The following is a 12658-nucleotide window of genomic DNA, read 5'->3' as shown; positions in this document are numbered from 1 at the left end:
CAATTTTGGTGAAGCAGGCCTCTCAGATTATGCTCTCAACATTCCTACACCAAATTGATTGGAAAAGTACCTGCTCTTTACATCATACAAAAACCTGGTATGAAAGAAAATTTAAAGAAGCCTATGAAATTCTGATTAATCACCCTAATCTCAACAATAATGGCATAAAAATTCCAAGAATTTGGATCGCACATATTCAGCCTACTTAATATCTAGCATACTTTAGGACTTTAAGCAATTTTCATTTTTTTATTGGAAACTTCCATACCAATTGGTTGAAATTTATATGTATAATCACATACTTTATTTATTTTTTTAATATTTTTAATATATATATATTTATATATAAACATGTTGCTCTCCAGCCCAATTTAATTTTGTAACCTAATAGGACTCTAGCTTTGATGTAGTAAAGGTGTTTTTTTTTTTTTTTTTTTCCACCAGAGGTCAGATTAATAATTGTTGCAACGGTTGGTCAGAAACTTTAGCAAACCATGTAGATTGTGTAGTGCAGCTTGTTTCTCTGTGTATATGTGTATGCTCCAGATGATGACCTTGATATGAAGGTAGAAATGCTGAGTGTTCATTTTGGTTTATATTATATTAAACTAAAGTTTTGCTTTAACATGGTAGTTGTCTCCATAATTTTCTATAATGTATTTTTCAAACTTTATTAACTTGAAGATCCACTGGTATTATCTGGAACATTTCCACAAAATAAAAAATAAAAAAACTATTTATTTTAGGTATAAGCTTTACACTTTCAGAAAAACCAACTTAACAACAACAAAAAAATGCATGTGACACAAGTCTCAAGACCGTGCAGAATTTCAATATTCACATACATGCACATCCTAATGTTAGTTTAAAAACGTTTGTAGATCCTAGTCTATTGATGTTTAAATTAATATTTGAATTAAAAAAAAAAAAAAAAACATTTCTAAGTTTCTTTCTAGTAACAATGCAACAGTGAGAAAGCATCTGTAAGAAATGGTTGTTTATCAGTTCACTGATAAATGTAACAGTGCTGCTCTTCCGAGATATTTTTTAGTTAAATATGGTATTTGGAATATTTTCTAAAATTTTTAACAGCGATTTTAATTTCAATTTAAATCAGGCAAATTTAGTAGCTAAAATATAAAATAATTTAAATATTTAGATATTCTATAATATATAAAATTTTAAATTTAGATTTAAATTAAATTAGTTATTGAACACTAGGTGTTTTTGTGTACAACCAAAGCTTGCAATTACTTTCATAATGCTGCAAGGAATGCTATTGCAGCATTCCTTGCATGTTAGGCTCAATGGCTTGTCAAGGCCAAGTAACTATTGCATTTATGTCTGATAAATATTGACCAGATTAATCTGAAGTTTCACTGTAGGTGACACTTTAATGTTTTTTTTTTGTCACCCATTTCCCCTTCTGCCATGCTTCAGCACTTTTTTGGTATGAAGGCATTTGGTAGCAACAAATGCAATTTTATTATTAGAGAGATATAGATTTTTCATGTTTAAAATGAGATTAAATTTAGCTAATGAAGAAAAGAACCTAACAGATTCCAAGTTGGAATCAAAACTTATTTAAAAGGAGGATAGTAAATATTCATTATTATTTTATACCAAGTAATTGAACAGCATTGCAAATTGAAACTTCAGTTGCATATTGAAACTTCGATTGAAGTTTCAGTATGCAGTCAAAGATGAGAACCAGCAGTTTGAAATGGCTTGGACAAGGTTGATGATTTGAAGTACTATAATGCAAGACAAAACACATACAGCAGGATTGTAATTCATAAGTTCTTGTTCTTGATCACCTTTGCATATACTGTTTGCCTGTTTATTAAAAAGGATAATTATAATCATCCTTTTTAATAAAATTTAGTTTTACATAAGAAAGTTATACTTGAAACTTTTTACTTTTCTTAGATTTTAGGAATGATATGATTTATATATCTTCAGGGATCTGCTGATCAGGCTTATTTAAAAATTATTTTAGTACCACATTATGTTCTTAGATTTCTAATGTTGTCAGAATGAATCTTTACTTATAGATACTTAACGTTTTATCCAGTTTATTTTATGCCAGTCATTTGTAGAGCAAAAATGAAATTAGTTTCTTTCTTTAGGTCCTATAGGATTGGTGAACTTGATGACAGCTAAGGCAATGGGAGCATCTCAGATCTGTATAACAGGTATGAAATATTTTCCAGAATTTTGTTTTGAAAAAAAAAAAAATTAATAGAACCAAGCCTTCCTTAAGACTTATAAGATTTAGTAATATTCTCTTCCTCCTCCTAGTTTCTTCTCCACCATCTTATGTCTGAATTTCTCCTGTAATGGTTTTCTAGCTCCAGTATAAAGAAAATAATTGTTTAATAAATGTTTATTAATGTAAAGTAGGCATTTTGCCAAACGATAATTGACAAAGCACAGTAAAACCATATCTTGGTATTACTACTCTGTAAGGGAAAATTCAATGCAAAAATATTGTATATTTCATCAAGATGTAAGATAACATGAATTTGTTAAAGAATCAGAATCTGATAGGAGAAGAAATGTGCAAGTTATACACATATGCACCAACACAATAAATAGTGGTGGTATGTGGGGATACTATCAAACCAATGATTTGCAGAGGAGCTGGATGAAGTTATCCATGTTTATGACTTAGTATAAGTCATAAACATGAATAACTTCATCCAGTTCCTCTGCAAATTGTTGGCTTGACAGTATTCTCCACATACCACTATTCTTTATTCCCTTCAGGCATCCCTTACAGAGTAGTAATACCAAGATTACTGACTAGCTGATCTGAAAGCAACCTAAAGCACTCCTTACTTGGCCCAGTATACAGAATAACTGTTTTAAAGTAGTACCCTCAAAAAGAAGAAATGTTGGGTTTCTGTGATGTCTCATGTAATTCTGAAAACATCATTCGTATTACATGTTGGAAGATTGGGGAATAGTAAACCAGTCACTATTTTGAAATCTAAACATAGTTTTGGCTACTCCCATCTTCTAATAATTACAATAAGACAGTGAGACTCATCTACTATTAGTGAGGTCCAGTACCATAGAGAATTAATCTTTCCTCTGAGGGGTGTGGGCACTAAAACTTGACCCTTGCCTACACTAGTTCACTTCTAGAAAGTTCCATCTAGTCTGATGATCAAATTCCAGTTGTCCAGGAGATATATATCCAAGGGCTAATAGGGGTCCACCAAGATGAAGGTATAGGTAGAAGATTTAGTTGCTGGACTGACTGGACTTAAAAATTCAGCATTCAGAACACTGTGGTACTCAGAACTTTAGTTCCATCAGCATTTCAGACTTCTGAGGTTCAGTGATAGACAATGCAATCAAAAAACAGAACAAACAGAAGTTTATTTCAACAACCATTTAAATATAAATAAGGAAATAATCATTTCACCATTTTTCTCAGAATGCGGTACCACCACAAACAAATATTTCTGTAATTCCAAGTCTTGAAATGCATCAATCTCAGCCACATAGCTACTTCTATAATTTGCAAGTTGGATTCAGTATCTAATTATATGCATTTTTTTCTGAATTCTTATATAATAAGAATGTTAATGATTGTGTCTATTATATTATCTGGGAAGTTTAAATTATCTGACTTGATCATTAGTCTTGTGTTGCATCCAGTGGGTGTTATTAATTTTTCTGAGGCATTTCATTTCAAATGCTTGAAGTTTCTTGATTGTTGTTGAGTTAATCTCCAGGCTTCTGAAGCATAAGTAGCCGTTGGGATAATAATTGTTTTATAAAATTTTAATTTTAGACTCGTTGGGATTTTTTTATTTTTCCATATTTTGTTTAGTTTATTCATGTTGGTCCAACCTAGGTTTAGCATGTGTTTTACTGTTTCCATATTGTTGAGGTTACTAGATATAAAACTACCAAGATAAACATATTTATTAACTTGTTCCAGCAGGTGATTTTTGAGATTTATAGGAATATTTTCTTCTCTACCTATCTTCATTATTTTTGTTTTATGATGATTTATTTTCATACCATAAGTTTTACAAGAGTCATTTAAAATTATTAATAGTTTTTTCTAGCTGTGGTTTAGAATCTGCTAAAATAATGATATCATCCACGTATTTTATGTCATTAATGTTGGTACCATTGATTTTTACACCTGGTTCATCAGCTATGATTTTACAGACTTCTTCTAGGAAAATGATAAAGAGTTGAGGTGAGAGAGGGCATCCCTGCATTGCACCTTTCTCGAGATTTATATTTCTATAAATCTCGAGAAAGAATTTATAGAAATATCTGAAATCCTATGTTTTAATGTTGTTCATTTTAACAAAAGCTTTGGTGTCTCCATAATAATTTGTAATAAATGTTAAAATATCAGAATCCATTTTTACGTTTTTTAGGATAGTGAACAATTTGTTTATATTAACTGAATCAAATGCTTGCTTAAAATCTATAAAACAACAGCATATGGGCAGGTTGTATTCCCAATATTTTTCTGCTATATTATTAATGGTGAAGATATTAATGACCTGGTTGGCATAAATTCGTTTTTTCACTGTTAGGCTGAGAACTTTTCAGACCACCCTCGTACTAAGTCATAAATTATATACTCCATTACTATATAATCCATGTCCCTCTCAGATTTAACTCTCAAACAATACCCATAAAAAGTCTAGTAAAGAGAAGCAGATTACATGGGAATAAAGAAAACCTCCCAATGTCTTCTAGGATTCACTTTACAAGTATATGTGAGGTTAGTTCCAAACTCCAGGGTATTCATTTTCACCTCCATTCTGCTAAATCACATACATCTTTTCCTGACAGAAAGTCAATTTTAAATTTTTTTAAGTAGTACTCACCTCAGTTTTCCAACTTGAATTGTCTTGCTTTTAATCTTTAGCTAAAAATCTTTGTCCTGTCCTAAAAATTTCTGTTCAAATTCATTTGCTTATCTCTTTTGCTTTCCTAATGCCACCAGCCATTCTGAACTTTTTGATTTTTGTTCATTAAATGTTGTTGCTATTATTATTATTATTTTTTTCAGTCTGGCTTTTCTTTTCCATTTGCATAGTCCAGGCAGCTAGAAATGCTGAGTCATTTGTCTCACCAGTGATTTTATCCAAATTGTTTATATTCCTACCTGATAACCCAAACCACTTTCAAAACATTCTAGACTGCTGTTCCTCACTATTGATTCTTCTAAGAATATTGTGGATGTCTTCTAGCCTGTTGTTATTGTTTCAATTATGGCTGGTTACCATGTAACACTGAAAGAGACATAATACACCGTCATAGCCTTAGCATTCATTATAAAAAATTATGCAGACTCTACCATGTTGGAGTAATAATTTTGCCTTGAATTAAAATAATTACTTTACATTTTGACTCGTATGTTAAGGCATTCATTAGGAATACATATATACACACAAGAGACACAAGCTACATAATCATTCACTACAGTGGACTACACCATTACTACCCTACCCTGATCAACCACTGACCCCCAGCCTGACCTCAGGCAAGAGATAGAGGAAAAAATTAAATCGGTAAATAAAAATAACTTGTGTATATATATATATATATATATATATATATATATTGTCAGCTGAGTGGTTAGTGTATCTGCTCTCCAACCAAAAGGCATAAACATCCATGCCCTGCTGTGGGCATGGATAATTGGGATTGTTTGTGAAAATAATAGCGGTGGTGGGCAGTAGATGGCATTGGTGTAGTTGCGGTTTTTTGTAGTTGGTGTAGACAGAGTTGTAGAGTAGATGCTCTCCCTCGATGAATCCTTGGACTCTCTGGAGGTGTCACATGATAATAATATAATGCGGAACTACATCACTAGGGCTTATTTCTTTAAAATCCTGTTGTCTTGTTTTTATCCAAAGAAATGCCAGTGGAATATTTTGAACACCAGCCTATGGTTATATTCTTGATGGTTTGAACCAGTTAGAAAAAAAAAAGTATAGGTCAATACTTAATTTGTGTTCTTTGGAGAAAAATAAGCCCTAGCTAGTAGCTATGATGTAGTTTCATGTTTATACAAATTGTATTTATTCCTCTCTCTCTTGCCATAGGTCTGGCTAGGGTCATCAGTTGACCAAGGCAATAATGCTGTAGTACACTGTAGTGAATGAGTGTGTGTGTGTGTGTGTGTGTGTGTGTGTGTGTGTGTGTGTGTGTATATATATATATCTATTCCTGATGATGCCTTAATATTATTATTATTAATTATTATGTAACACCTCCAGGGAGTCCAAACACTCATTGAGTGAGGATACCTACTCCACAGCTCTATGTCTCCACTGCCCACCACCACTAGTATTTTCAGAGACAATCACAAACATCCATGCCCACGGCAGGATTTAAGCCCACAGCCTTTTGGCTGGAGAGTGGATACACTAACTGCTCGGCCAAACAGGCCGGCATATAAAGGTTGAAGCATCAAATAGTTAAAAGTTGGAAAGAAAAAGGTTAAAATTAAATGAGATTTTAATTAAAGGATATTAATTTACATATATGTGTAAAATTTTAAAGGTAAGGATGATATAAACTTGACATAACAGTTGATCAGAACCAAGATGGTATACAATTAAGTTATGACTACAAGATACCAACAATTGAGTGCAGAAATACATTCAAGTAAATGAAAAATGTAAAACCAATGATAAAAAAAAAATATATTGAAAAATGAAATGAGAATAAAGAAAAGGAATAAAAACCTGTTATATACATGGTAAGCCAGATAAGCCAAGATAGCTAGACAGCACATTATTTCAGGAATTGTAGATGTTCATTTTGATTTTTTAAAGGTAAATATTTTTAATTTGTCCCCAATGGTATAAAAATTATTTTTAATTTTAAGTTTATAAATATCAAGTTTTTTTTTTTTTTTTTTTTGAAATATTTGTTAACTTTTGTATCCTTATTTTTTCATTCAAGAAATTGGACTATGGTGTATGAAAAGCTCCACGCATTCTATAAGTTCAGCAAAGAAAAATGTAGCTACAATTTTTCATTTTATCTAATATCCTTAGAGTAAATGAAAATGCTAGGAAAATAATATTTTGATAGTAATTGATTCTAAGTTGTTAGTAACCAATCTTTTTCTCATTTATGTGTTTTCTTATAACCATTTCCTAGATATTTCACAGCAAAGATTAGACACTGCTAAACAACTTGGTGCTCATCATACAATACTGGTACAGCAAAATGAAGGATATGATTCTCTGGTGAAGAAAGTTCATACTGTTATGGGTGATGCTCCTGATGTTACAATAGAATGTAGTGGTGCAGAGATGTGTACTGCTTTGGGAATTTCAGTATGTTTATTTTTGTTTCCATTTCCTAAAAAATCTTGTTAACAGTATCAGTTATATTCTTTCTTTTAAGGTTACACGGTGATCAGCATTCATATTTATAGATTTAGGAACACAAAAACACACGTGTTGAAAAGATTATTTTACTAATTGAGAGTATCAGTTATGTGTAATGTATGAATGAACATTCTGTTAATTGTTACTCCTTTCCTACTGATTCTATTTTTCAATCAATATTTTATCTATCCTAGTTTGTTACTTTGAACCTGCCACCATTATTTTTGTTTATACTGAATTTATCTTAAGTCCATAATCAATAAGAGTGAGAAGGTGATGATTATGGAGGCGAACTGAGGAGGAGGACATGTATACCAATGATTCTATATGTAGATTGTGCAAAAGGAATGATGTAGAATTTGTGGCTCTATGGTCACTGTTCGACAGAAAGAAGTATTCGAACAATGCTGATGGACTGGATCTAAATGGTTTTGGTTTTAGGTGTCTGGAGAGAGGCTTGCTCACTGAGCATATTGAAGTGCAGATTCAGGGAAACATAAGCAATTAGGATGGAAACAAGTGAGTTTATGTGAAGGCATCCATGAAGTGAGTGAGTGTGAGAATGACCAGGTGAGGAATCTAGTCTCTCTCAAGCAAAAATATTAAATAGGGTAGTCAATTCATAAAATAAAGGTGGGTGGGATACTAAAGGGATGCTGTAGTTTCTATATACTAATGTCAGAGATATCAGGAACAAGAGGGAGGAGTTTTTGGCATTGATTAGTGCAGCCTTGTCAAAAGTTATAGGCATTAGTGAGACTTGGCTAACAGCAGATGATGTAGTTAAAGGATTGAATGTGAAGGGTTTATTATTTTCAGAGAAGATGGGATGGGGGAGGAGTAATACTGATGATAGCAGATGAATTGCAACCAAAAAAGAATAGGAGACACGTGGAAGGGTGGCTGTTCATTTGAAGCAATTTGGTGTGAGATTAAGACCATTAAGACAAAATATACAGTTCGTTGTTGTTATAGGCCAGGGAGTTCCACAGATGATCTGGAAGATATGCATCACCAAATTAGTATAATAAGTACAGGTCAAGTGATTATTACGGAAGACTTCAACTATGGAAAGAAGAAAGATCACATGGCAGAAAGAAAATAGAATTTATACACCTGCTAAGAGATAATTACTTAAGGCAGCACTTGGAGGGGACTAGGGGTGGGAGAGTATTGGACCTGATCATAAGAATAGAAGAGCTATCCATAACCAATTTGACAACATTGCCTCCAATTGGTGAAAGTGACCATGTGGTCTTGACTTGGAAGATTGTAAACGTGAGCAATATTCTATCAAGAAAGGGGTATTCGTGGAACCACAAGGCAGGTGATTATGACATGCTTGGGAAGAAGCTTAAATCTGTACCATGGCATAAAACACTGCAGGGTAAAGATGTTAGTAGTGCATAGGATATAGTTAAGGGTCATCTATAGGAAGCAATATTAGGTTGTATACCTAGGGTAAGGAGGGTAAATCATGTAGGAGTTAGATGGTTGAGTAATATCATTAAGTACGAGCTGTAGATGAAGAAAATGCTGTGAGAAATACTGTATAGAAAGATTACCAGCAAACTCCTGAACAGTACAAAGCTCAGGCAAGAATGGTGAGGAAGGCAAAATCAGATTATGAGAAGAATGTAGCCAGGCAGGCCAAAAGAAATCCCAGAGTTCTGTCACTATGTGGCAAGTAAGAGGAAGAATGGCTATGGAAGATTAACCTTAATGAATGATGATAGTCACCAGGAGACAGAAGCAGATAAAATAGTTGAGTTACTGAGTGACCAGTTTGCAAGGGTGTATCATCCTAGTGAGGTTACTGCTTTAACCCATGCGACAAACACTAATGTGGGAACAGAGGTGGATGAAATGGAGGTTCTTAAGGCATCGAAGAATCTCAATGTAAATACAAGGGTGGTCTGAAAAGTTTTCGGCCTAACAATGAAAAAAACAAATTTATAATTTCAAAATTATTTTTATTTTTCAATAATCTCCCTAATACATTTATTTCAGCGATGCTCAAGTGCCATTATCCCATCCCTGTCGTGTTCTCTTCAGCGTTTTTCAAAGATAAACGCTGACCAGCGAGGAAGATTTTTAATTTTGGGAAGAGATAGAAGTCAGAGGAAGCCAAATCTGGGGAATAGGGTGGATGTTCCAACAATTCATAGTGCAAATCCCTTAATTTTCCCATTGCCAAAATACCTTTGTGGGCAGGTGCATTGTCCTGAAGAAAGATCCTTTTTTTCGTCTGCAAACCAGGTCTTTTCTCACGAATTTTTTCGTCTAGTCTGGTTAAAAGATCGGAATAATATTCCCCAGTAATTATTGTTTTACCCTTTCAAGATAATTAATAAACAAACTGCCTTTAGCATCTCAAAACACCAATGCCATGACCTTTCCTGCTGATGGAACCAACTTTGTCTTCTTTGGCACTAAATAACTGGCTTCTGTCCACTGTTTTGACTGCTGTTTGGATTCTGGTGTGTAATGGTGAATCCGAGTCTCATCCATAGTAATAAATCTATGCACAAAATCAGTTTTATTTTTGTTAAAACGCTCCGAGCACTGTTCAAAGGTTTTCAGGCGAGTGCGTTTTTGATCTGCTGTGAGCAAGCGCAGCACCCATCTTGTGCAAAGCTTTTTCATTTGCAATTCTTCATGCAATATATATATATCCTACACATTCTTTTGAAATGCCTATATTCTCAGCAATTTCACACACTTTGACTCGCCGGTCATCCAGTACCATATCGTGCACGCGAGCAATGATTTCTGGTGGTGTTACACTTTTTGGACATCCTTCGCGTGGATCATCTTCAAGGCTGGTACGGCCACATTTAAACTCGGCAGCCCATTTCCTAATTGTCAAACACGAAGAGAGAAGAGTGCCCCATAAACTTTTTTGAACTTTGAATGAATTTAGTTTGGCGTTAAACCTTGTTTTACAAAGAATTTTATAACCGCACAATACTCTCAATTTTATTCATTTCAAGGGATACGGGCAACACTTTTGCTTCAGACAGCCGTATAAAACAAACTACTTGATAGAATGACTTGCAATTTCACATGGATGCTTATGACAGATGTACCTACTTAGAAAAAAAATCGTACTGATAGTATTGCGATCTATGGTCGAGGCTGAGAACTTTTCAGACTACTCTCATACAGCTGTGGGATTAGATGGAATCTCAGCTAGGATTTTGCGAGAATATGCAAGGGAACTGGCAATGCCTTTGACTAGGCTCTTTAAGTCTCAGCTCTGGTGTAAAGTTCCAAGGGAGTGGAAAGAGGGCAAAATAGCCTCTTACATAATGGATGTTCTAAGAACTGCAGTAGCAAATTATAAACCAATTAGTATCTCAGGTGCGGTGGTAAAAGTACTAGAAAAATTGTTAAAGAAGAGAAGTGAAGGATAGATAAAAATATGCTACTTGAGGGTCAATGTAGGTAGTTATGCCTTAGTAATTTACTAATTTTTTATATTAGAGTAACAGCTGAGTTGTACAAAGGAAATGACTACATGATGATTTTGCTGTATTTCACAAAGGCATTTGACAGAATACCACATGGAACTCTGTTAAGTAAATTAGAACAAATGGGGATAGATATGACACTAGTTAAGTGGATAAGAGGGTGGCTGCTGGACAGATATCAAAAATGGTATATGGAAGAATGTATGTGGGTCAACATTGCTTTGTGAAGGGTTGGTCATGTCCTAGTAATTTACTAACTTTTTATAGTAGAGTAACAGCTGAGTTGGATAAAGGAAATAGCTACACAAAGGCATTTGACACAATATTACTCTGTTATGCAAATTAGAACAAATGGAGAAGGATATGACACTGGATAAGAGGGTGACTGCTGGACAGATATCAAAAAGTGGTATATGGAGGAGTAGAATCAAGGTGAAAACAGGTGACTAGTGGTCTTCCACAAGGTTCAGTACTGGGACCATTGCTGTTTAATTTTTACATAAATGATATAGGAAATATTCAGTTGTTTGCTGATGATGCAAAATTAGATAGAGTAGTTAATCAAAGCAGTGTGAGTGCTTGCAGGATGATTTGAATAGGCTGTCAGTATGGGCAAAAGTTAAAGGGTATCAGTTTAATGGTGAGAATTGTAAAGTTATGCATTTTGGAATAAATATATTACAAGCGTGTATCACATGGATGGCACTGTTCCCCACTAGAGATTTGGGGGTGGTGGTAGATACAAATATAGCATCCTTAGCAAAGTTTAGAGGACATATTGCTAAGATAGTCCATAAGATTACTTGGCTGTTGAAGAACACATTAACAAGTAGAGATAAGGAAGTTTGTTATTCCTCTTTATAAGTCCTTGATATGCCCACATCTGGATTACTGTGCTCAAGTCTGGTCTCCTGTGTTTCTTGGGGATGAGGAAGCAATGGAGATAATTCAGAGGTGAGTGACCAAGATGGTCACTCGCTTCTGAATCCTCTCCACTACACAGTGGCCTGTGGAATGTTCCCAATATATGATAAATCATACTTGTCACTTATTTTATTTAGTAACTTCTCCAATGTCTGCCCCCCAATATTACTTTAACCCATTTCAACATAAGACACTATACCTGCACTGAATTTTTTATAATGAGAACTTGTATAAAATATAATCAAGGAGCAGGAAATAGACATTCTTATAAAATGACAAATATTTTGTCATTTTATAGTCAAATATGTTTTTTTCATAGACTGAGGAACCCCCAATTTATGTAAACACATATATGCTCATTCAAACAGATTCCACAGTCTAATTCTAAGTCAACTGTAAATGTCAATCTAAGTAATGTTATTACTATTTTTTCCAAAAAGATTACATCATCATCATCATCATCATCATCATCAAATTCCTGCCATGTACCCTCAAGGGGTGTACAGGAATGATAGTACTACATTAAAAATTTACATCATTACTAACTTACTATCTACAATTTTCCTCCAAATCAGCCTGTTACTTGTCAAGACTACAACATTATCAGATCTTATATTTCTATCGTCTAAGGCACTTTGTTCTGTATCAATCCACCTATATCTTGGTCTTCCTCTGGGCCGATTTCCTGCCAACCTGCATATAAAAGAGGACACTTGTTTTGCTAATTTTTCCTCGCCCATTCTATTTAAGTGACTATACCACCTGAGATTAGCTCTGCTAACGCATTCCTGGATGCTGACAATGTTCAAGTTCTTTCCTAATATCCTCATTTTTAATATTATATTGCCATTGATGCCATCTGTTCACACC

The 12658-nt window shown here is 33.9% G+C and overlaps 1 protein-coding gene across 1 annotated transcript in view; it reads left to right on the top strand.

The window, feature by feature from the left end:
• The window catches only part of LOC150105832 (sorbitol dehydrogenase-like), an 84644-nt gene that overhangs the window by 55517 nt on the left and 16469 nt on the right, over positions 1-12658 (top strand). Inside the window, exons 6-7 of the mRNA XM_090394371.1 lie at positions 2130-2195; positions 7159-7337. Coding sequence (XP_090250497.1) covers positions 2130-2195; positions 7159-7337 — 245 coding nt within the window. The remainder of the gene's footprint in view (positions 1-2129; positions 2196-7158; positions 7338-12658) is intronic.

Source organism: Typopeltis vanoorti, chromosome 6 (genome assembly GCF_054136105.1).
Source record: "Typopeltis vanoorti isolate ZY-2024b chromosome 6, IOZ_Tvanoo_1.0, whole genome shotgun sequence".
NCBI lineage: Eukaryota > Metazoa > Arthropoda > Arachnida > Uropygi > Thelyphonidae > Typopeltis > Typopeltis vanoorti.
The sequence above is the reverse complement of the archived record's forward strand: the minus strand, read 5'-3'. Positions and strand labels throughout refer to the sequence as shown.